The 26902-nt window shown below is 40.7% G+C and overlaps 1 protein-coding gene across 1 annotated transcript in view; it reads right to left on the bottom strand.

Moving 5' to 3' along the window:
• Nucleotides 1-4006: 4006 nt before the first annotated feature.
• Nucleotides 4007-26902, bottom strand: part of Piwil2 (piwi like RNA-mediated gene silencing 2) — an 89161-nt gene continuing 66265 nt past the window's right edge. Inside the window, exons 19-22 of the mRNA XM_004630649.2 lie at nt 25272-25377; nt 7948-8201; nt 7225-7332; nt 4007-5415 (exon numbers count right to left, since the gene is read on the bottom strand). Of these exons, the coding sequence (XP_004630706.1) occupies nt 5259-5415; nt 7225-7332; nt 7948-8201; nt 25272-25377 (625 nt within the window). The 3' untranslated portion in view covers nt 4007-5258. The remainder of the gene's footprint in view (nt 5416-7224; nt 7333-7947; nt 8202-25271; nt 25378-26902) is intronic.

Here is a 26902-nt window from a genome sequence, read left to right as displayed (position 1 = left end):
CTGGAGAGATGGCTCAGTGGAATAAATGCTTCCCTGACAAGCACAAGGGCCCAAGTTCAACCCCCAGTTCCACAAAAAAAAAAAAAAAAAAAAAAAAAAGGATTTAAGAGCAGTTTTAGGTCCCCAGCAAAACTGGGCAGAATATATAGAACAGCAGTGGTGAACCTATGGAATATGTATTTTCTTTTTAAAAAAAGTTAATTTGTGGGTTGTTTTTTTCTAAACTAAAACCTCAGTATTCAGGTTTAGTTGCAGTGTTGGTACTTTGCGATAAATAAATGCATTTTGGGCTGCAGTTTGGGTGCTCAGCTCTATACACTATCACTGGTGTAGAAGTTTCCCATATGCCCCTGGCCTTCTGCACTACTGACATCCCCCGCCAGTATGGTCCATTTGTAGCAACTGATGAAGCTTGGTGCACACATTATTAGCCACAGTTTATATTTGGGGTCATTCTTGGTGTTGGACATTCTGTGGGTTATGATAGTCGTAACATGTAATTACTATTACAGCAGAATTAATAGTTTCAGGGCCCTCAAATTCCTCTACCTGTTCAGCCCCATCTCCCCAGCATTTGGTCCTTACTGTTTTCATAGTTTTGCAGTTTCCAGAATGTCTTATGTTGGAATCATACATTTGCAACCTTTTCAGATTGGCTTCTTTTACTTAGAAATTTGCATTTCAAGTTCCTCCATGTCTTTTCATAACTTCATACCTCATTTCTTTTCAGCACTGAGTAATTTCTCAGTGAGTGGATGCCTGACAGGTTATTTATCCACCCAGCTGCTGAAGGACATCTTGTTGCTTTCTACATTTTGCAGTTATGAGTAAAACTGTTATAAACATCTATGCTCAGGTTTTTGTGTAAGTTTTCTTTTCTTTTTTTTTTTTTTTTTTCCAGAACTGGGGATTGAACTCAGGCCCTTGCGCTTGCCAGGCAAGCACTTATTCTACTAAGCTATCTCCCTGCCCCTTTGTGTAACTTTTTACTTCCTTTGTGTAAATGCCAAGGATTATGACTGCTGAATTGTAACATTCTGTTAGGCTGGCTGTTTTGATGCTGAGGACTGAACCTAGTGCTTCCCACATGCTCTATATATGTTCCTACCTCTGGCCATGGCTCATGTTTAATTAGCTGCGAAGCTGTATTCCCAAATGGCTGCACCAATTCACCTTCCCACTAATAGAAGCAGTATTCTTTTTGCTCCACATCCTCACTAGCACTTGGCATTCTAGTCTTTTGGCCTTTGCCAAAACGAACAGGAATGTGGCAGAATCTCAGTTTGATTTGTATTTCCCCAAGGACACACAGCAGCCTTCTTTTTTGGTACTGGGAATTGAACTCAGGACCTTGTGCTTGCCAGGCAGGTGCTTGTGCCACTGAGCTATATTCCTGGCCCCTAGGCAGCTTTTCATATGCCCATTCACTATCTGTATACCTTCTCTTTGTGATATAACTGTTCAGGTTTGTCTGGCAGTTTTTACTTAAGTTGCTAGTTTTCTTATTAAGTTTGTGCTTTTAGGTTTTCGTTGTTTGCGATGCAGTTTGAGCCCTGGATCTCATGCATGCTAAGCATTTTTTTTTTTTTGTTTCTGAAGTGACTTCCATTTATTTTGATACATCTTTTCCCCATGATGATTTACAGGATCTTCAAGCCAATATAAATACTTTATAAATATTTGAATTTTTGGGTATACACCTGAGCAATACCTCAGCAGTATCTTTCAGCAAGAAAATACTGAAGAGTAAAGGCTAGACACAATTACGGGGTACAGTGAAAATCTGCTGCAAGTATTTCTGAGGTAAGAAGGCACCACATACCTGTTCAACTAAGAAAACCACCCTTACAACACAGGATGATTTTATTTTTACATAGGACCTAGAACACTTAAGCTGCCAATTAGGTACTGAATGGCAGAGCAACGTCCCCAGTTTATGCCATGAATTCATAGGGAATGGGTTCCAACAACTCGGGTTCCTTTCCATTGGTCCTCACAAAGTGTGCTTCTCTGGGAGGGGCAGGCTGGCGTTTCAGCTGAACCCAGGTACCTTTCTCGTTGGCTTCCTTCTTTTTCTGATCATTTTCCTTGACACGTTTCAGGAAGCTATCACGACTTTTTGAGTGTTTAATATGCTCAATACACACATTAATCCTCTTGGCAAGTATCTTGCCCTTAACTTGCTTGTTTACAACAATGCCAACAGCATGCTGGGTAATGTTGTAGACTCTTCCCGTTTTGCCATGGTAACATTTGTGAGGCATTCCTTTTTGCACAGTACCCATTCCCTTGATGTCTACAATATCACCTTTTTTGTAGATTCGCATGTATGTAGCCAAAGGAACAACCCCATGTTTTCTAAAAGGCCTGGAAAACATATACCGGGTTCCCCTCCTCTTGCCCTTTGTGTTAGTCATTTTGGCAAATTACTGGAAGATGGCGGTTCCAGCCGAAAGGAAGCCATGCTAAGCATCTTACTCCAAGACTCATACTATGTTTTTTAAGAGTTCTTCATATATTTTGGATAATAGTACTTTATCAGATACGCGTTTTCCAAATATGTCTTCCAAATCTGTGCTTTGTCCTTTCAGTCTCTTGACTTCCCTTATTTTCTGAAAAGAGAAACCAAATCCAGAAGGAAAAGTACTAAGAAACTCTGGTAAGACTAGATGTAGTGGACTGGCCAGATAGCTCAGTGGATTACAGCACCTGCTTAGGCAGACATAGGGACTGGAGACTGAGCCCCCACGTGTCATGCCTGCCCTGCCACTAGGGTACGCTGAGATGGCACATGCACAATCCCAGTGCTTGGGAGGCTGAAAACAGGAGATTCAATGTTTTCTATATAAAAAGGTATACATTTCTAAAATTCATATTTTTGCACATCATTTAATAAAATGTTGCTCAAGTAAAGAAGGGCCTGTAACACACTGTACAGAGATTAGGTTCTTCCTAGAATGAATTCAGTAAGTACTGAATCATTTGAAAGTGGGTTTTCTAAACAAACAGGAAAAAAAAAGTGGTGTTTGAAAGGGCTGTGGTGATGAAGTGAGCAACTGGGAGTTTGGGGACAATGTTTCTAGGGGTCACAGACTGCCAGCACAGAACACGCGTAAAGAAGGAGGAGTATTTAATAAAGGGTGAGGGGGCCACGCTTGGAATTGGGTGTTCTGACTGTCTTTGGGCTAACAGTAACTGATGGGGAGAGATCTAAATCAAGAAACACACATACACACACACACACACACACACACACACACACAATATCAAAGCTTCACTTGTCCAGAAGTGAGACTCCTAACACTCATGCTATACCTTGTATGCAGAATGATAAATAATTGTAAGTATGCAGCTATCTGAAGGGAGAAAGTTTTATTTTTAATAAAATAAAAAGTTTGTGTGATATATAAATAATACTGTTTGAGCCACAGCACACATTTATATAAACCTCCTTTTATTTCTTGTCCATGAGTCAATCATTTGGATTATAACTGAAAAACAAACCAAGAACACCAGGATAAAAAGTGAAGATATTTTGGCATTATATTCAAGTATCTGTTATCATTATCTAAGAGAAGAATATTAGAAAATCCAACTTCAAAAGAGAAATTCACAATGCTTCCAAAGAAAATTAGGAAACTGATCTTTTCACCCAGAGACCAATGGTTCAATATGGTTGATTCTGTGGCTTTTAAATTCCAGGATTTAGCCTTGTCCTATGTCAGGGGCTCAAATAAAACCAGAATGCAACTGAAGACCATCAGAGCTCACTCTGGGTGATGCCACAAACTAACAGTTCTGGTCTCTTTCTTTCTTCCCTTGGCAGTGCTGGGAACTTCCGTGCTATGTCGCAACACTGAGCAGCACCACCAGCCCCACGGCTTCTTTTAAGGAGTGTTACAGAGTAGTAGAGACTCACGCAATGTTGTGTAAAAATGGTACAAACAACTACAGTAGTTATAAAAGTACAAATTTGAAAGGCTAAAATTGTGTTTTAAAACCTAGCAAAGCAAGATAGGACAGAACTCAGCTGAAAAGACACGATAATTTTAAAACAGTGAGAGAAAAAAAAACACACACAGGAAACCATTACATCTGCCAAATACTAAAACTCGCAGGCATGGTGACAATGTCCAAAACTGGAATGCTGGACCTGGGTAATTGGTAAGAGTATCCCATTTTCCAAACCAACTTCTGGAAATTTTCACTGGGATTCTGAAAAATTCTGAGAAAGTGAGCTCACAACTAGTAGAAGCTCTTGTGCAAGAGAAAGGAGTACTCCCATTACAGACACACACACACAACCGAAAGGCCTGGCACTGGGAGGAAGGTTCAATAAAAAACCTCACCCTATCCTGAACTTTCCTAGCTGCTGGATTCCTTCCACTGTTGTTTTTTTAAGAACTGATCGTTACTGAAGATCAGTCATAAAGAGCAAAGGTGTATGTATGCGCATGTGGGTGCAATGTGGGGAGCCAGAGAGCAACATGGCATTGTGTAAAGTCACCGAAAGGTACAGAAAAACTTCAACTGAAATCCTCTGAAAGAAAACCCAGGAACAGCTGTGAGGCACCCAACTCACATCACAGGAGTCATAAATTCAATCCCCAGGGAAGATGTTGGCACCAAGGCCCTGCCATGCCACGTTTGGCTTACCTCATGCCTTTCACACCTGCTGGCAAGAGCAACACCTCTTCAAAAAAAAACTGCTTCACAGGCTTCTCTTTCACCTTTCCCAGTTGCCTAAAGAAGGTAACAACTTTAAGAAACATGCAGTCACTTCAGTCACTATCACCTCTGGCAGCAAAAATGGGAATTATTCCTTCAACACTGCTTCGAGGCATAACTGCTGCTTTCTGCAGGTTTCTACAGTTCATGTTGGCTTGGGGGCTTTTTTTCTTTTTGTTCTGGGGACTGAATGCAGGGCTCCATGGATGCTCGGTCCGCTCTGCCACCAAGTCCCACTCCCTGCCCTTACAGGAGCCTGGTGCTGCAACAGCCTCAGCACGCTATTGCACAGCAGTAGCACTACTGTCCTGTGCTGCACAATGGCATCAAGGCAATTTCCAGGTAGTATTGAAAAGCTTGCTTCTTGGTGATACCAGGCTTAACAGACAAAAGGTAATCTTACTCAAAGGGTAGCAGAAAGGGAAAACACCAACACCAAACCCCACTTCCACGTCTGCTGGTTCCTCAAGTGTCACAGCTGAGGTGAGAAGTCCAATTTCTCCTTGCCAGCCTAGGTCCAGGGCACACAGTCACAGAAAGAACAGGTTCTCACACAGCTGGATGGCCGGCTCGTGATGCAAGATCTGTCCTGACAGGAAGGCGAGCTTGTGGGCATACTTGCAAGGGGCTGGGACTCGGATGGTACCAGGCCAGTTCCAGTACAGGTGGCACAGCTTGAAGGTCAACCTTAGGCCAAGAAGAAGTTCATTTGCCCCCTATACCTCCACAAGGTGTCAGAGACACATGTTAGGGATGTGACACACAGCACACTCACGAGCACAGTGGGAACCCAGGAGTACAAGATGAGTCTTTCGGGTATTATTATTTTTACGTGGAACTATTCCTATTCCCACTATCAGTAAGTTAAAGGACATGGCTAAGTCCTTTCATTTTAGGTACTGTCCTGCTATTCTACTAATACAAAAATACAACATGAAGAAAAATCTTTTTTTTTTTCTTTTTGTCTACAAGAAAGGCTGAGAAGCCAGGCATGGTGGCACACGTCTGTAACCACAGCACTCTGGGAGGCAGAGGCAGGAGAATAATAAATTCATGCCGTGCCTGGATAATTTAGTAATTGAGCAAGACCCTATCTCAAATTAAAAAATAAAAAAGGGCTGGAGATGTAGCTCAGTGTTGAGGTCCTGTTTCAATCATCAGTACTACAAAAAGAAAACAAATGAAGAAAGAAAAAGCCGCAGAATGCAAGCACTTCATCAAAGTGTTCACATAATCTGACTCCAGCAAACAGGGTCTCAAATCTGTCTCTATATTATAATCATTGGCAACCATTTTAAAATTTGATTAGTTAATCAATTTGACAGTCTTGTCATGTTCTGGCTGGCCCTGAACACACTATGGAGCCCAGGGTGGACTTAAATTTGCAATGATCCTCCTGCCTCAGCCTCCCAAGTGGTGGGTTTACAGGTGTGTGTCCCCATGCCAGGCTAGCTGACTTGTCTTTTCTTTTCTTACTTGTTTTTGTTTTTTGTGACAGAGGCCTCATCATGGAGCAATTTTAAAAATATGGATGCCACCCAGGCATGGTGGCATGTACCTATAGTCCCAACGACTCAAGAGGCTGAGGCAAATAAACTGCTTTAGCCAGAAGTTCAAGAGCAGCCTAGGCAACATAGCAAGACCCTGTCTCTTACAAATATGCATACACACACACACACACACACACACACACTCTCACACTTTTTTTTTTAAACATTTATTTATTTATTTAGTGTGTGTGTGTGTGTGTGTGTGTGTGTGTGTGTGTGTGGCCAGCTCAGCCCACCAGGGGGCGGGGCTGGCTGGCATGTGGTGCTGGGGGATTGAACCGTGGTCCTTGTGCTCTGCCAAGCTTGTTCCAAGTAGGTGCTTTAGACCACTGAGCCATCTCGCCAGCCCCAATTTTGTGTCCTGTGTGTTTTTTGTTTTTTTGTTTTGCGGTACCGGGTATTGAACTCAGGACCTTGCGCTTGCCAGGCAAGCGCTTATTCTACTGAGCTATCTCCCCGGCCCTTCACACTCACACTTAAAAGGTATCATAGGTAGTAGATCCTAACATCAACATTTCTTTCCTTTTTTTTTTTTTTGTCTTTCTATGTAGTCCAGGCCAGCCTTGCATTTGCTATGAAGCTCAGATTGGGCTCAGATTCAGGATCCTCCTGCCTCAGTCTCCCAAGTGCTATGATTACAGCTGTGTGCCACTGTGCTCAGCTTCTTTTGTTTGGCGATACGATCTGGCTACGTGGTCTGGCAAAAGCTTGAATTTGTGATCTTTCTGCCTCAGCCTTCCAATGCTAGGATAATAGGAGTCACCATGTGTTTTAAAATTCTTTAAGTAATTTCAATGTAAAAATAACATTACCAGTCACTCTTTAAAAAGATAATACCATTATTGTAAAAGTCTAAGGGCACATACACCTGGTGTAGGTAGTAACTCCACCTTAGCCAGCTAATCAGAATTAAGAGTGAGAAAGAGCAAACTGCTGATCGACTCACCTCTGCATATGATCAGGGCTCAGGTTTGCACTGTTGAAAACACAGACGTAATGTGTAGGGATGCCACAGCCCTGCCGTACATGATGGGCAAGAAGATAGAAATCCACCCTAGAAAGAAGGACCAATTAGTGACACGGCTAGAGTCAGCAAGAAAGAGCCAGAAAGGATCTTGGAAATCATTCCAGATTTTTTCATTTAAGGCTCAGAGTAAATGGCTAGATCAAAGGCACACAGGACCTAACCAGCATTAGCTCAGGGTCTCACCGTGTAGTCCAGGCTGGCCTCCAACTCACAGCAATCTTTCTACACCAGCCTCCCAAGTGCTGGGATTACAGGTGTGCACCACCACACCTGGCACATTAAGCCAGTGAAACTACCTTATCTGTGTGTAAAGGTTACACATACATTATTATAGGAAGAGGATGTTATATTCAATATTTTATACTTTACAGAGGTAAAATCTTTGTTGACCATTATACTTTTTAAACAAAATTCTAGCCTTTAATAGCAGAATCTAAGATTTCCCTTCCATACTTCTCCAGCAAACCTAATATACCAGTATCTAGGAAACAGGCTACATCTCCAACCTTAATGCCACCTTTTTTTTTTTTTTTTTTTTTTTTCCGGAACCAGGGATTGAACTCAGACCCTTGCACTTGCCAGGGAAGCGCTTATACTGAGTGATCTCCCCGGCCCCTAATGTCACCTTTTTTGACCACTTACCACTCACAACTTGTTATTGTGTGATCTACCACTGTTCCAGGCAAGGGAGTCACAAAGTGCTCAGCGGCATCCAGGTATAGATTGGTGCTGATCTTCTTCTGAACTACAAACACCACCATCTTGGGCTGGTAATTCTCAAAAGATTCAAAACACTTCTGTAGCTGAGGAATTTCATAGTTAGCAACCGTCTTTAGTTGGCCATCAGACACTCCATCACGGTATACCACTATTTTCTCTGGTAGACAGTGGTTCACCTGAAATGACACCCTGGATGAGGGGACTCACAAGGTTTTCACGTGAGGGGGCAGAAGGAGAGGTTCACCCAAATCATGCAACTTGGAAACCTGGCAATAGATCCCTGTTTCAGCTGGGCCCAAAGCTACCATGTCTGACAGGCAAAGAAAAAAAGCTTCTAAACATTTCTAGGTTCTCCCAAGGAAGTGAAATAGGTCTGGTACAAAGGACATTATAAACATAAAAGCAAGATAGGCAAATATGAGTCACATTCATAAAGCTTATTCTCAAACACAGTGAACTAAGTTAAAGGGAAGAGCAGGCAATTATGGGCTTAATCAGTTGTTCTTCTTGCATTAAATACTAGTAACTGTCTAGGTAAAGAACATGGTAATTAATATTAGAGAAATTCTAACAAATGAACACATAGGGCACAGATCCAGCATGCTTAGGTCAGCACACCACAACATCCAAAGTTAATGACAAGTGTAAGGGTTCTTTACTAAGTATCATCCTACAATCATGCATGTAGAATTACTGTTAATATAGTTAAGTAATAAATTAAATGTTGCTTAAGTCAGCTTGAATAATAACTTTTCCTAGATGAGGAATATAGTGTTCTAGGAGTGTTCAACTTAAATAGTTCAGAGAATAAATTTGGGTCCACTTGTGTTATTTTTAGACAAGTTCTCAGTCTATGATTCAGGCTGGCCTTGATCCTCCTGCCTCAGCTTTCTGAGTGCTAGGATTATGGCATGAAGTACCATACCCGGCAAGTTTGATTCTACTTTAAACTAGAAGTCCCCTTAAAGTGCTTTGGTTTAGTTCAGTTTGGCTTTTTTTTCTTTAAATGATTCTGAGGACTAAACTTGGAGCCTTCACAAAAAAAACAAAACACATACCATCCCACTTCTTATTCTGAGACAGGTTCTTGTTAAATGACTAAATTGCCCAGGCTGATCTTGAACTTACAATCATATTGCCGCAGTCTCCCAGAGTGCTTGGGATTATAGATATGCACCACCTTACCTAGCAGTTTTTGCTTTAGTTAAGTGTGTTCACTTCTAGGTTTTTGTTCATAATTCCCTTCAAAAGATTAAATTATGAATTAAGTTTAAATATTAGTTACATAATATTATAGTTTACACCTAGTTGTCTCTCCAAAGCCTCATGTGTTTATAGGTGGAGGTCTTGGGAAGTGGCTGGACCATGGATGTGTTACTGGATTAGTCCTCTGATTGGTTTACAAGCCCGGTGGGAAGAGGTGGGTCCCTGGGGGCGTGGCCTCTCTTGATGCTTGCTGCTTCCTGCCTGGCTTGTCAGGAGCTTTTTTATTTTTCTAAGACAGGGTCTTGCTGTGTAGTTCAGGCTGGCCTTGAACTAACAGTGATCCTCCTTCCTCCGCCTCCTGAGTGCTGGGATTACTAGTATATGCCACCACGCCTAGCCATGAACTCTTTCTCTTCTGCCACAGCCCTCTCATGCCACCCCGCCTAGGAGTCAGAAGACTATGGACTGAAACCTCTACAACCTGAACCAAAATAAACTTTTCCCTTAACTGTGGGTGTGACGTATTTTGTCCCAGTGCCAAGCAACTAAGTAGACACATATGTATGCTACTCTACATGAAAATTTAGTCTCACATAACTCTTGTTAAAAGTAATCACCCAGAAAAGTGCTACTATAGTGTTTAGAACTTTCAATTGTAGCAAACAGCTTGCTGCAGCACACGTGCCACAGGCTTGCTCTTTTATTTCTTTTTCCTTTTTTGTATGGGGCATAGAACTCAGTGCATTTGCTAAGCGAGATCCTCAGCCATTTTTAAACTTTTATTTTTGAGGGAGGGTCTTGCTAAATTACCCAGGCTTGAGTTCAAACTTTCATCTGTCCTGCCTCAGACTTCCAGAGTGCTGGGATTACAGGCAATGCACTACCACACCAAGCTAGAATCTTTCTGAAGTTTAAATTTAGAAGTTAAACACTTGTAAAATGTATGTACTTCAAACTTGTACTAGTAAAAGAAAAGTAAAAGATATTAAGAAAACAATTTTTTAAAAAAAGGAAAAAAAAAAGTTTATAAGTTCTGAGAAACCTCAAGTAGTCCAACATTTTCAAACATATAATTCATCCCAGTCACTGAATTATAGCTCTAGTTTGTGGTGCTTTTATTTTTGCTGCCTGTCATCTCTTCTACTTATTTTAGTGTCAGAACTTCAGCCCCCTCCTACCTCCAACAATCTTATAGCCAGAGTGGGACCCTGAGGGTGCTCAGTCCTAACCTAGAGTTTCTCAACCTCAGTACTGCCAACAACAGCTACCAGATAACATCATTGTGGGGCCCTTCCCTGTGCTCAGGAGCATCTGTGGTGTCTACCTACCAGGGGCCAATAGTAATCTCCCTGTTATGACCCAAAGCATCTCCAGACCCTGTTCCTGGGAATGGAAAGCTGGCCCCAGCTGAGAACCACCACACTAACACTATCCACACAGGTCATGCAGATGACTCCAGTCATACCACCGAAGCCTCCTCCCTTGTACTATGAGCAGAGAATGAGGAAGAGTGGGGAGGGCCTCATCACCCCTTGCTCCAGGAAAGCCACAGGGTGCCCTGTACACATCCATTTCCCAGCTGAGGGCCCAACATTCACCCCCTTGCCAGTTCCCCTGATACCCTGTGTTAAGAGAAGGTAAAATTCAGGAGCTGAGATCTGTAAGAAGCCTTCATTTGACAGACAAGAAGCGTAGGAGACAGGATTGGAGACCAAGACCTAGGACTGAGTCTGACTTCACTGCTCCCGAGTTATGACTGTGAAGACTCAGATTCCTCAGAAATTGAAGAAAATAATCAACTCACTTTCTTTTCAGACTTAAAAGGAATAAAGTAAACACACCTGCATAATAAAAATATGTAATTTTTTGGTTTTTATTTTAAAGATTATTTTAGAGCTGGCAAGACAGCTCAGTGGACTAAGCATCTGCTTTGGCAAGTACAGGGTCCAGGGCTGAATGCCCAGTCCCACATGCTGTGCTGGCTCTGCCCCCGGGGTGCACTGAACCAGCCACATAATCTGGGGGTGCTAGCACAAGCCATTGTAATCCCACTGCTGGGGAGGCTAAAAACAGGAGGATCACCACGAGTCTGAGCTGTGCAGTGAGACCCTGTACCAAATACACAAATGAAAAGAGAGAATTTTAAAAAACAATAAAAATGATACAGAACTTCAAAACAAGAAGTTAACAAAGGTTATTATATTGCTATTATTACCATCAAGTAGTTGCTCAGATTACCAGATACAGGTATATAAAATCGATCAAACAATATAAGCACTAACTGTTCCTTTCAGTGAACCAACAGAAATTAGTAGTACGATTATCTTAGTTATCACACATAAGATAGCTAAGATAATCATACTACTAATTTTTTGTGGTACTGAGAATCAAACCCAGGGTCTCATACATTCTAAGCAAAATGCTCTACCCAGAGAGCTACACTCCAGGGCTTACATGATGTATATACATTTAATATACAACTATATATTTAAGAGCTGACTACAAAGGTTGAGACAAGGCAGGTGAAGAAATAGTGTTCTTCTGAGGCACAGAGAAGGTATATGATGAAATTAGTAAAGTAAAAAACAGAAATGAAGTTTGTCTGCAGTGTCACTGCTCCCACCACCTCTTTCGGCAGGAGCTGACCAGAACTGAATGAAGGTATCACACTTGTCCTGTGCCAGCATCAGCAGGGCAGAAAGACTTTGTGTCAGTTACCATGGAGCCAAGAAACCTAAGCACGATTGGCAATGTTTAATTCTCAGGGTCATCTAGTTTATTCTCATTTCATATGAATATGGTTTAGGGAGGGGTCAGCATAGAAGACCAATCACAAGGATGAAATGTCACACTCGTGTGCTATAAAACTACTTCAGGGGCCTGGGAGATGGCTCAGTAGAATAAGCACTTGCCTGGCAAGCGCAAGGGCCTGAGTTCAATCCCCAGTTCCGCAAAAGAAAAAAAAAACTACTTCAGCTCTCCACAGACGCATGAAACAATAAGGAAGAGTCCCAGGGAGCACAGTTGTGCTCACACACCTTGCTATCCCAGAATGGGCACAGGGCAGGCTGAATGTCTGCAATGTTCTTTTATGTTTGGCTCTATTCATCCACAGAACAAACGCACAATATGCATTAGGGCCAAGACATTGTAATCACAAAATTAACTTGATACCATCCAAGTCTTCATATGCTCAAGCTAGAACTGGGTGACATGAAGCAAATGTCCTTGATAGCTATATATGATAATAAACATGTAAGCCAAATGCTCTGGGACCAGACGAGTCTAAGAACTTCACCCTGGAGCGAAGAGTGTGTCAGGACATGAAGTAATGCACATTCAGGCAGCAGAGAGGGGGAAGAGCACCAGGAGCAGCAGCAAAGCTGAAGGTGTGGCTATTGAGGCCGGGGTGACACCTGAAGACCTTTGAGAGCAATCACACCTTTTTTTTTTTTTTTTTTTTTTTTGAGACAAGGTCTCACTGACCCTGAACTCACTATGTAGCCCAGGCTGGCCTTGAATTCATGACGACCCTCCTACCTCAGCCTCCCTCCTGAGTGCTGGGATTATAAACATGCACCAACAAGCCCAGCTTTCACTTGCACTTTTAATTAAAGGGTTACTCTGTCAGTGAATGACAAACTAGACTGAAGACAAGAAAGAAAGGATACTGGGTTCAAGGGCCTGAGTTCAATCCCCGGTTCTGCCAAAAAAATAAATAAAAAAGAAAGGATATTGGAAGATCACTTTCAGTTTAAGACTGAGAGAACATTTGCATGGTAAGAAAAGTAAAAATAATGAAGATTACACCTATGCACAGGACACCTCTGAAGACCAGCAGAAGCAAGAACACCTGCTTTCCAGAGAAAGACACCTTGGCAGATGAGCAGTGACCTGGAAGTTGCCCAGCAAAAGTGCAGTGATGAGTGTGCACAGCAGGAATGGAGCCAGCAGAAGGGGGGCAGGAGGCAGATGTGCCTGGAAGACCCTGGCTATCAGCCCTGCCTGGAGCACTGCTCGCCAACCGCCTCTCAGTTCTTTTTTAAAGAAAGATTTATTTGTTTGTTTGCTTGGTACAGGGTCTCACTACACAGCTTGGACTCATACTGATCCTCCTGTCTCAGCCTCCTCAGCACTGGAATTATAGGCATGTACTACCATGCTCAGTTTCAGGCTGGCATAGCATGCCAGATTCTGGGACTGTGAGAAAGGAAACATGAGGTTGGAGCGGCAGACAAGGAGAGCCCAGCCATCTCCCCATCCCACGGGTGCCAGACACTTTCTGCTCTGCTCAAAGACTCCGTTAAAAATGACATAGCCCCTTGGAAGCCCTAGCCTCAGCCACAGCCTGAGCCATGCAACAGCCGTCAAAGCTCAGGTCAAGTACCGGACTGACTCAGTATTTGGTGTGTCGATGTTCACGAGCTAAAGCAGAGGCAGGTGTCAAATCGCTTTCTTTCTTGTTTTCTTTTTTTTTTTTTTCAATCTTGAATTTGGCTTTTATTTTAAAATACATTTAGCAGAGAACTGTCACAGGACAGAAAGTAACAAAACACAAAGACATAGTATTTTCAAATACTTAAGCTACACATAAAAATCAATAGGTTAGCACAGACCCAAATTGGGGGGAACAATTCTTTAAAATTTCAATTCATAAACTATACATTTTGAATGAAAAGCTCCTGGGGCTGAAGAGATAGCCCAGTGGACTAATGCATCTGCTTAGGCAAGTTTAGGCAAGTGCAGGGACTTTTTGATCCCTGGTACCACATGCCATGCCAGCCCCGCCCCCTAGGGTGGGCTGAGCTGGCCACAGAATCTGGGAATAGTGGTGCATACCTATAATCCCAGTGCTGGGGAGGCTGAAAACAAGAGGATCACTATGAATCCGAGCTGCATAGTGAGACCCTGTAACAGCCAAATACATTTAAATAAATAAATGAAAAGCTCTTCTCACATTTTCCAGTGTACTGATACGTTTCTAGGTGCCCTGGTTTCAACTAGGTAAACAGCCCAAATTCAGTAGCTTTCCTTAAAAGATTCAGTTTGGGTAAAAAAAGAAAAAAAAAATTACCATACCCTTAAATTCTCAATCAGAATTATAAAAATATAAGCTCAAATAGTTATGCTGCTCAAAATAGAAACATCTTAATCAATACTTCCTAGATAACCATAGAGATACTGCACTATCAAATGTTTCTTCACACAATTGGGGGAAACACAGCCTCAGACCTCATACAAACTGTAGATGGCCTGATGGCCTGGAGATGCACATGTAAAGACCACCTGTGCTCCCCGCCCTTCGTTACAAGGAATCGACAAGGTCAAAGTAACTGCCTAGTCAGGTATGGTGGTGCAGGCCTATAATTCTATGGGGAGGCTGAGGCAAGAGGGTCATGAATTCATGCCCAGCCTTGGCAATTTGGCAATTTAGCATGACCCTGTCTCAAAAATTAAAATAAATTTATAAAAATAAATTTGGAATTATATAAACTCAAATTATAAATCATACAAATATAAATTATTTAAAATTATATAAATAAATAATTAAAATATTAAAAGGGTCCTAGATTCAATCTTTAGTAATGCAATAAATAAATAAAAGTGCCTAACATTACTAATACTTCACTTTTTCATCCTCTCACAAATATGCGACAGGATTTGTTGTTGTTTTTTCTCTATATAGCCCAGGCTTGCCTCAAACTCAAGGCAAATCCTCCTGCCTAAGTCTCTTGAGTGCTGGGATGACAGGCATGCAACAACTCCTCGGCCTGCAATAGGATTTTAGAGAGTAAATGACCTGTGCTAGTACTGGCAAACCTATGGCATATGTGCCACAGCAGGCTATTTGTATCATTGAAAGCTCTGAAAGGTTCTCCATTACTGACCTATACTATCCCAATAGATTAACGTACAATATCTACTCAGCTTTTATTAACATAAATATTATATCCATTTTTTAAAAATATAAAACAATGACATGGTCTTTACTAAAAATTTAGAAGCTGCCTTTATTTATTTAGAAGTCACCTTTAATTTAAAATGCTGCTGTCACATGTGCTGGTCATGCCTATAATCTTAGCACTTGTGAGGCTGAGGTAAGAGGATCTCCTCAGGTTCAAAGCCAGCCTAGACTCCATAGTTCATGGCCAGGCTGAACTATATATAGGGAGACCTTCTCACAAACAAAACACAAACAAAAAAGAACACTTTATGTAACTATGTACTGACTCTTAATTATTTTAAAGTAAATTAATAAACACTGGAATATTATAACTTCTAGTACAGTCATTAATGGCAGATATAAGCCCATATAAATGAGAACTCTAAACAGTACTGGTGTCCTTAATAATAAAATTTAAGAATGTGGCTAAACTGGTGGTGCTTGCCTGTAATCCCAACACCTGGGAAGCTGAGGCAGGATTGCCACATGCTCACGGTCAGCTTGAGCTCTATTGTGAGTAAGTTCAAGGGCAGCCTGAACTACACAGACAGAATTGTATCAAAAGAAACCAAAAATAAAGTTTCATGTAAGCTTAAAATTGCCTAGACTTCAGGTGGTGGGCCAAGAATTCTGAGAAACCCCGTAACTCAGGACAACTGGAAAAGCTACATAAAATATAAAAACACCTAGGAGGGCCGGCCAAATAGCTCAATGGATTAAGGCACCTGCTTAGGCAGACACAGTGGCCAGGGTTCAATCCCCAGCATGCCATACTGCCCCCAGGGGCTTGCTGACATATCAATTGAGAATGGGCATGGTGGTGCACGCCTGTAATCCCAGCTCTTGGGAGCCTTTAAACAGACAGATCACTACAAGTTTAATCTAGTAGTGAGACCCTGAACACCCTGCAGACCCTTCCCTAAAATAAAAAAAAAAAAAGATGGCTTCAAATTTATATATAGCTTAGGCTGGCCTCAAACTCAAGATCCTCCTGACAGTCTTTAAAGCACTAGGATCAAAAAAACGAACAAAAGTTTAAACAAAGATTTACCACATGACACAGAAATTCTAGATATATGCCCAAGAAAATGAAATACATGTCCACTCTAAAACTTGTACACAAATGTTAGTAGTTGCATTGTTTCTAATGGCCAATGAGGAAAACAACCCAAATATCCATGAACTGATAAATGGACAAAACAAATGTGATATACCCTTGCATTAGAGTGGCATTCTGCAATAAAAACGAATTGCTGCATCATACAGTAAGTCTATGTTTAATATTTTGTTTAGATTTTTGAGATAGACTCTCACTAACTGGCCTCAAACACATGATCCTCTTGTCTCAGCCTCCCCAGTGCTAGAATTACAGGTCTGGGCCACCATGTCTGCCCTTATGTTTAAGTTGCTTTTGGGGGCAGTGTGGTCCAGCCTCCCTTGAACTCATTATGTGGCCCAGGGCAGCCTTAAACTCCAGGCAATCCTCCAGCCTCAGCTTACCAAGTGCTGGTATTTATGGGCATATGCTACCATACCTGGCCTTAGCTTGTCTGTCTCTGTCTGTCTCTGTCTCTGTCTGTCTGTGTGTCTGTCTGTCTGTCTGTCTGTCTCTCTCTCCCCCAGGAACTGAACTCAGGACCCCGCATTTGTCAGCCAGGCACTTATGCTGCTGAGCTATACCCTCAGCCCAACTTTTTTTTTTCTTCCAAATTTCTAAAAAACTGTCAAACTATTTTCCAAAGTAGGTGGAATATTTTGTAGTCCCATCAGCAATACATGAATGAATCAAATTTTTCTACATCTCCAGTAACACTTATATTATCTGTCCTTTAAAAAGTTGTCCTGGCATAAATGAGTCATTTGTAAACAATCTGTCTGAAAAATATACATATTTGAGATCATAATATTAAGTGAAATAAATCACACAAGTTTAAATATTGCATGGTTTCTCTTATATGAAAAGCCCAAGTATAAATATATATTTTTTTAATTTTTTATTTATTTATTTGTGTGTGTGTGTGTGTGTGTGGCCAGCTCAGCCCACCAGGGGGCGGGGCTGGCTGGCATGTGGTGCTGGGGGATTGAACCACGGTCCTTGGGCTTTGCTAAGCTTGTTCTAAGTAGGTGCTTTAGACCACTGAGCCATCTCTCCAGCCCCCAAGTATAAATATATTAAAGAACAAAATAAAAGTAGGACAGACTGCAAAATAATAGGACACCAGGAGACAGACTTTTGAAAATGGGAAGGGACAGAGACATGGAGAGAGAGGAAGGAAGGGCATGAAAAAGAATTAAGCTGTGCTCCTTACACGCACGGAGGCCACACAGGGAAGGAAGCCATTATGAACTGCAGATCCGTACTAATAAGAATAAAGATTTCATGTTTCTTATATTCTCCATAGCTCTACATAAATGGAGTCATGCAGTATGTACTGTTTGCTGCTATTTAGCATCTCATATGCACCATAATGTCTCTGACATTCATCCACGCTGCAAAGTATTATTACACTGCATCTAATCCATTAGCCAGGTGGTGTACACCGGGATTATTTTTCATGGCATTTTAACTGCTGTGAAAATATATATACAAATATTTAAATGCATAAGTGTACACTATATGTGTAATTGTAGACAGGCATTACTTATGTGGTTATTTTTCTTCTGTCACTATTACATCGTTCTCACTTCAGTTCATACATACACAGAATGAATTAATGAATATAATATAAAGATGACCATGAAAATTAACATATACTGCCATTCACAATTACTTTATTTAATAAAATGAAGACTTGGTAAATAGAATAAAGTTGTTAATCAAAAAAAGAATAAAGATTTCAAAAACTGAAGTTATCCTTGTATGTATGAATAGGTGTGTGAGTTTGGGTCTATGTATTTTTAAATTAAAAGGGTATTGTGGGACAAGTTTTAAAATTTGTCAAAAAAGAACTGAGGTGGATTGAGACAAGGAAAATTATCCTCCAAATTAAGCTTGTTAACAATTAACAAAAGAAAAAAATTGAGGCAACAGTACAGGTTTCCTATATGCCCTTCTAGTCTCCCATCCAATCCACACACACAGTTTTCCCTACTGTGATCCTATTGCACTAGGGAGGTACATTTATTACAGCTGATGAACAAATATTGGTACATTCGTTCTAACTAAAGTCCACAGCTTACATCAGGGTTTGCTCTTTGTGTTGCACAGTTCTGATAAATGTGTGATGTAATGTGCCTCAATTACAATATCCTACAGGATCTCTTACAGTCCTACAAATTTCCTGTACTTTACCTCTCTCTACCTTTACTCCTCTCACCATTCTCTTATCATCCTGCTGCCTCTACAGCTGTGCCTTTCCAGAATGTCAAATATTAGAATCATACATTACTATGGCTTTTTCTTTTGGTTTTCTTTTTGAGGTGGAGAAAAAGTAGTTCAAGTTGGCTTTGAACTCAGTAGGTAGACCAGGCTGACCTCAAACTTGTGGTAATCCTCCTGCCTCAATCTCCCAAGAGCTAGGATTACAGACGCGCACCACCAAGCCCAGCATTCCTGACTCAGTCTTCCTATGCTTTAGTAAGGGGCTGATATCCTGTCTATTGCCTGTCCAGGTAAACCTTAAAATCAGTTTGCTGATAGCAACAAAAATAATTTACCGGGATGTTGACTGAAAATGCACTGAATCTATTGATCAAAACTGAGAAGAACTGACGTCTTCATAATATTAAGTCTTCCTATCAATAAAAATGGAATCACTTTCTCTCCCTCCCTTTCCTTCTTTCTTTTTTGGGGAAAGAATCTCACCATGTTTCAGGCTGCTTTGAACTCACTATAGAGCCCAAGCTGGCCTCAAACTCACTGTGATCTTCCTTCCTCAGCCACTCAAGAGCTGTGATTACAGGAGTGCACCACCATGCACTGCTCCTTCCATTTATTTATTTGACTTTCATCAGTTTAATAATTTCCACATGTGGAACTTAGTTTGTTAGATTTACATCTACATAATTCCAATCTTCAGTGTACAAATGTAATGATATAAATGATATTTTCATTTTAAATTCTAATTCCTCATTCTTGGGAAATACAAAAGCAGGTGACTTTAAAAAAAAAAAATAAGCTAACTCAAATTTTATATCCTGAAACGTTGTAGTTCTCACTTCCTGTTCCAACAGGTTTCATTACTTAGCATTTTTAATTTTTATATATTTATTTATTTTTACTTAGAATTTTTTAGATAAATTAATTCACTTCCTAATTTAATAGACCGGGTAACGTTAATGAAAAGAGCTGGGGAGATAGCTCAGCAGCACAAGGGCCTGCTTGGCAAGAACAAGGTCCAGAGTTTGATCCCTGATACCAGGAAAAAAAAAAAAAAAAAGTGTTAATGAAAAGATATATCTTGGCTACAGTTGAGGAGTCCCAGGGAAAGGGGTTGCGTCTCTGGATGGTCTTGTTAGGAAGAGTCCAGGTGGTGCAGGATATCACATGATGAGAAAAAGATGGTACACCTGGTGTCTTCTGGTCTATGAAGTCACAGGATTCAATCACGAGCCATCCACTCCAATGAACTTAGCTAATTTTAACCATGTCCCAAAGGCTACAATCCTAACCACCATAGTCAAATTAAATATCCACTCTGTTAATATCTATGAGGATTAAATTTCCACACATGAGGACTTGGAAAACACATCTGAATCATATCTAAACCATAGTAATAATCTTTTTTAACCTTTAATTTATTTATTTGGTACAGGCAAATAAATATGCAGCTTGGACTTGTAATGATACTCCTGTCTCAGTATCCCCAGTGCTGGGGATTACAGGTATGCGCCAACACGATCAGTTTTGGTGGCCACATGATGCACCTGGTGTTCTGGGGCCAGCACAGCATTCAGTACCAGAGATCAAACCTGGGTCCTTGCACTTGCCAGGCAGGCACTTAGACAACTGAACTATCTTCCCAGCCCCATAGTAAAAATCTTACTATCTGCAGACAAAGATAGTTTGTCTCCTCCCCAATCTGTGTACCTTTTGTTTGGGGTTATGTTCTTTAGGTTCACATTGCTTGTATTTTGTCAAAGATTTTTGCAGTGCCATCACAACCAGTCTCAAGAAAGTAATCTTGATGAGCTCCTATTCATCTACCTTTTGGGTGCTTGTACTTTCAGTATTGTATCTGATAAGCCATTTTCTAATTCACAGTAAAATGTCAGAAGGATTTTTTTTTTTTTTTTTTTTTTTTTTTTTTTTTGCTCCAAATGCCTTCAGGGCAGGTTTGGCTAGCTTGAGTTGTTGGGATCGAATCACAGCAACCTGAGCCTGACTGCTTTGTTGAAGCAGCCACGAACTGAGCTAAGGGGCAGGCCCCCCACAGTAAAATGTCTATACACATATTTACACATAGCTTTTGGCACATCCCTAATTCCAGCGTGTAGAAGGGTTCAGTGAATTGAGGCCAGTCTGGCTACACTGTGAGTTCAAGGCCAGCCTATACTATACCGTGAGATCATCTTAAAATAAACAAACAAGAACCATAAAGTCCTTTTCCTCTAATCCTATTCCTATAATAACTTAGTGAATTCTGTGGGTCCCCCACTGAATGATCAAAACGTGTGGGAATCATGTGAACTTACAATTGATGTTTGAAATGAAAGAAATCTTGGGGGCTGTTAATTCTGTTGTTCAATCCTTAAATTCTTATATCAACTTTGGTATTAATATTTGCTTGAAACAAAGTCAATCACCAAGAAACTAGAATTAAAGATATGAAAATAGAAAATAAAAATTTAAAATTAGATAACTCATCTAGAAAACCTGGTGGAATCATAGATTTATTTCCATACTGACACAACCTAGTAAATAGTCAACACTGAATGAGAAAATACCTATACCTTGGCATATCGTGGTATTTCAGATGCCAGGAATAAAGAAAAAGAAAAAATAGAAGAGGAAAAAAGTTCATATACAAAGAATTAAACCAGAACTCTCAAAGACTAAGCAAGAGAATCGTAAATTTGATGCCAGTGCCTCAGCAACTGAGTGAAACTTTTTTGTTTTGTTTTTAAAAGGCTGGGCATATAGCTTAGTGTGAATGCCATGTGTTCAATCCTCAATACTGAAGAAAAAAAAATTACAAATAAGTTCAGACCAGTAAAAAAAAAAAAAAAAAAAGTTCAGACCAGTTACTAATGCTAATTTTGTCAAGAAACTACTAGAAGGGTCATTTAAAAACAATGGAATGAATAATGTAATAAGTCAAGAAAGATAAAGACAGCCAAAAAAAAAAAAAGACAGATGTGAGCTCCTAGGCAGTGAAGGGAAGTACCAAAACCACAGATAAAAGGAGGCGCAGCATGAGCATCTTGCTACAGGATAAGAAAGTTTTAGGAAGGTGCTCTCTAAGAAACAAAGAATGTTACAGATTGCCACAGTGTTTGAGGTTAGTAGGGAAATTAATTATTTTTTTGAGACAGAGTTACACCATATAATTCAGGTTGGCCTTGGACTCACTACATAGCCCAGGCTGGCCTTGAACTTGTGGCAATCCTCCTGCCTCAGCCTCCTGAGTGCTGGGATTATAAGCATAGACCACCATGTGCAGCCTAAGAAAAGTTTTAAATTATTTGATTGGAAGAAAGAGTTAGTGATATCCATACAGAAACTAAAGGGGGAAAAAAAACCCAACATTATCACTAACTCCATGAAAATACCAAAAATAAACAATAACCATAGTATGTAATTCACTTGTAATATTATGAATATTAGAAAACAATTTAACCAGATTTTGTAATATAACTTTTTTTTGTAATACAACTTTATTGAGCAAATCAAGACAGGGAATAGGCCAATGTTTTCATAGTAGGAAGTCATTAACATCTTAAATAGAGTACACATGGACACACTGACATGCCAGAAGAAAAACAAGTGAAACAGGGGAGTTGCTCTCATACACTAGCAAGCACCAGCTAGACTTTTCTTTTTCCTTTTTTGCTTTGTTTTTATTACAGTGTCCTGAGATACAACTCCAGACCTTGCACTGGCTAGGCAGGTGCTTATGCCTAAGTTATCTCCCCAGCCCGCAAGCACCAGTCTAAATGGGGAAGGAAGTATGTAAGAAGTCTTTAGAGGTACTAGAACTTCTGGTGGCTACTGTCACCTTCAGTGGAAGATAAAACCAGCAAGTGTAGAGGCAGTCAGAAAATTTATTTTTATTTTTAATTTTTATTTTTTTATTTTAGGGAAGGGTCTACATACAGGGTATTCAAGGTCTCACTACTAAATCGAACTCATAGTGATCTGACTTGTTACAGGCTCCCAAGAGCAGGGATTACAGGTGTGTGCCACCACGCCCAGTCTCAATTGCCCTTTCATTGTGCCCTGGGGGCAGGGGCGGGCAGCAGGCCCGGGGTGATCCCCAGCCCCTGTGCCTGCTTACAGACACTTTAATCTGCTGAGCTATTTGGCCAGCCCAAGGCAGTCAGAACTTTAAAAGTCAAGAGTAAATTTGATTTGAAGGCACTGAATAGGAGACACTGTAGGAGACAGCTGGCCAAAACTGTTAAATACAGAGATTCCTAGGTGCAGAACAGTTCTAGAAAAGTGGCAAAAGCTGACAAAGGATTAAGACAACAGTAAAGACTTGAGTAAATGAAACATTTCCATCTGGAGAATAATGAGATGACCAGTTTTATTACAGAATAAACACATTTATTTTCTCTCTGACCTGGCTCATTGAAGTTTAATAAATATTCTTTTTTTCTTTTTCTTTTTTTGGTACGAGAGACTGAACTCAGGACCTTGCACTTGCCAGGCAGGCACTTACATCATTGAGCTATCTTCCCTAGTCCTTAATAAATATTCATTAAGGTTCACAATTCAGGTAAATAAACAAAAAACAAACAGATACTTGACTTCAAACATATGTGGGCCAAGAAATTCCATGTATTCACCAAGAGTGTCAGCTATTTGCAAGCTCCTCCAAAGAATAGTCAGCAAGACTGCGCTTGGGCCAGATTGCGCTCTTCAGAAGTAGCAGTATCTCCAGGCACACATGTTCTTTCAGAACCGTACAACCTCTCAAGAGGTGAAATCTATGAGCCTCCCTAGCAGGACTCTTTCTACCTTGGCAAACAGAAGGCAGCAGGGGCAATACTGTATGCCTGCCACAGCCAAGTCCTGACAGGCTGCATGATTCTCAGCTCCTCCTTCAGTTTCATGGAATGTCCACTCTGAATCGACATCACATTGTGAGGAGGCCAAATTAACCACGTGGAAAGACCACATGACAAAACCTTCCTGAGGAGTGAACTGCAGTCTAGTGTGGCCCCTGTTCCCGACCATGAACATCAACATCATACATGCTCATTGTGTGCCACTGAATTTTAGGGTAATCAGTTATACAACCATTACTAACCAATGAGTACTCAAGTAGTTTAAAACCCAATGAGGGTTGCGAGTATAGCTCAGTGGCAGAGTGTGTGACTAGCATGAACAAGTCCCTAGGTTCAATTCTCAGTATGTGCCCTCCCAAAAAAAGCAAACAAAGAGCTACGTAAGGACATACATAACTAATATAAGTTAGACACAAGTTAGTATGATGTGATAACTACACAATATATAAACTAAGGGTCTTGGGAGAAAAACAAAGAATTCTAGCTAGGGGGTACAGCACTGAGGGGAAAATGGGAATTGTTCCATAGAAGTACTGTGAGTAGGCCTAAATAACATTTTTTCATTTTTTTGAGATAGGGTCTGACTATGTAGTTCAGGCCTTGAACTCACTATGTAGCCCAGGCTGGCCTCGAACTTGCAGTGATCTTCCTGCCTCAGCTCCCTAGGTGCTTGGATTACAGGCATGTATAACCATGCCAACTCTCTATAGACAGAACTTTGAAAGAATATAACGTAAGAAAAAGAAAGGTAAGTGAGAAGATGAGAGATAAAAATTTGTAATCTCTAATATGTGAACAGTACCAAACTATTTTCAGGACACTGTGAGAGACATTACTTATACATAGAGAAAGTGGACTTACAGAGGCCAATCTCAATCATAGGAAGCTGTTGATCTTGCTGTTTTAACTTTTTTTTTTTTTTAACATTTATTTAGTGTGTGTGTGTGTGTGTGTGTGTGTGTGTGTGTGTGTGGCCAGCTCAGCCCAGCAGGGGGCGCGGCTGGCTGGCATGTGGTGCTGGGGGATCGAACCGCGGTTCCCTGGGCTTTTCCAAGCTTGTTCCAAATAGGTGCTTTAGACCACTGAGCCATCTCTCCAGCCCTGTTTTAACTTTTATACAAAGGGCAAAGACCAGGCCCACAAAGGAAGCAACTTATTGCTTCCTTTGATGTACTGGCCAAGACAAAAATCAGACCCTTGCTTGCTCACTGCTCCAGACTCAGTATCACTTTAATGACAGCAATTCTCCATGATTAGCATTCTTTGGATTTCTAGCAGTGATCTACAAGGAACCTTTTGTTTTAGACCAAAATGAAAAGAGTCAGCACCTAATAAATAATAGTCATAAAGAACTGAGTAAATGCATGAGCTGCTTTTGTTGTTGTTGACACAGGGTCTTGTTAAACAGTTCACACTATAATGACCCTCCTGTCTCAGCAATGGTATTAGAGGCATGCACCACCAGGCCACCATGGCACGCAGTATCAGGGATCAAACTCGGGTCCTTCCGCTTGCCAGGCAGGGCATGAGCTGCTTTGATTGCTGAAATTTGCCCCTAACTCTCCTAATAAGGACAAGATTATGTCCATAGCACCAGGCTGATGAGCAGGAAAATAATTACTACTTTCCTTTTTTTTTTTTTTTTTAAAGAACTGGGGATTGAACTCAGGCCCTTGCACTTGCCAGGCAAGCACTTATTCTACTGAGCCATCTCCCCAGCCCCAATAATTACTACTTAACGAACTGAACCGAAACACTTGGCTCTGTGAGCCAAGCAGAGGCCTGAAAGGAGGAACTCTGAGCTGCTTGCACAACAATTCACTTTTGACTTGGTCTCTCTTCCATGACATCAGCTTTTATGTTCAAGTGTTCATGTAGGTAGCACTTACAGACTCAGAAACTTTACAATTTCTGTTCTCCTCACCTCGTAAAACTTTTTCAAGGCGCTCACCAGGCAGAGCTTCAGGCTATCCACAATCTCCTGATGAGGCATCTGGAACACCACTCGCGAATACCATTTAGTGAGGGTCCTATGGTGGACCAGTGAAGAGAAAAGAAGATGAACAGACACAGAGGAAGCCCACGGTCTATATGTCAGCACAGATGTCACATCTCTCTCAGAATCAACCCAATAAGTATCTAGAAATTGCATTTGTGTTATATAAGAACATGAATTGATGTGGGAAGATATAATCAAGTCATATACAGAATACACAAAAAGTGTAATTGTAGATATTTTCTATGAAACTGCCTCTAACAAAAATTTTAACCTTACAGCGACCAACAGAGGATTAGTTAAATAATACAGCATATAATAAATTATGTCCCTCAGCTAAAAAGAATTGGGATTTGTATCAATAAAGAAAAATATTCAAAATATAGCTTAAGCACATAAAACAAGCTGAAGCACAGTATTCATAATATACATCTCTTTTGTGTAAATAAGGCATGTGTATCACACACACATACATGTACATGGTCACAGCATCATATTTCGGCCAAGGACAACTGCATGTATAATTAAGGGCTCATTGCTTCTTGGCCATTTGGCTAAAATCAAGTATAGTATGTTGGTAGTCTCATAAAATTTTATTACCTAGTGATGTTGCCACCTGAGTTTGTATAAATATACTCTATGATATTCATACAATGATAAAGTCCACTAAGTGACGTAAGACTATACATGTGTGTTAATATATGCATAAAAGAAAATATGGAAGTACATACACATCAAACATTGGGTAGATTTTTTTTTTTTAATTTATTTGGTTGTTGCAGGGTCTCTCTACGCAGCTCAGACTCGCGGTGATTCTCCCGCTTTAAGCCTCCCCTGCACTAGGGTTATACATGTGCACCACTATGCCTGGACTCTGGCCAGCTCAGCCTGCCCTGGTGCAGGGCTGGTGCAACATGTGATGCCAGGGATCAAACTGTGGTCCCTATGCTTGCCTAAGCAGGAACTTTAGTCTGCTGAGCTATATCACCAGTCCCTTGGGTAATGGTTTGATGTAGAAATCATGAGGAATTTTAATTTTTTAAACTTCTGCAGGTATGTAGAAGGAGTATATCTTATCTTTATAATTAGAACAAACAGAAAATATTTACTGATTTCTAGGGGAAAAAAGCCCACAACACAAGGCAAAGCCTCTATCCTTGCAAGAGGGTATACTGCAGCAGAAAACAAACTCACACACACCTCTAGCATTTGCCTATAATCTCAGCACTCTGGGAGGCTGAGGCCAGAGGACTGCCATAAATTCAAGGTTACCTTGGACTACATAGTAAGTTCAGGGCCAGCCTAAATTACATTGTGAGACCCTACCTCAAAAAACTAAACCAGTGATTGCTTCAGCAGCACATATACTAAAATTGGAACGTGTCTAAGATGTTTGATAGATAGTGAGATTAAGCTCAACTGTCTATGTCATAAGGTAATAATATCATTAAGCTCTTCTGGAGGGTTACCAACTTAAGTTTGCAGACTAAAAATTACAAAAAAAGAAGGGCTGTAAGGATAGCCATCAATTTGGCCCTAGCCTTTCAAGGTTGGTGAGG

The sequence above is a fragment of the Octodon degus genome, unplaced genomic scaffold, assembly GCF_000260255.1.
Source record: "Octodon degus isolate 3935 unplaced genomic scaffold, OctDeg1.0 scaffold00036, whole genome shotgun sequence".
Taxonomy (NCBI): Eukaryota; Metazoa; Chordata; class Mammalia; order Rodentia; family Octodontidae; genus Octodon; species Octodon degus.
This window is presented reverse-complemented; position numbering and strand designations above follow the sequence as displayed.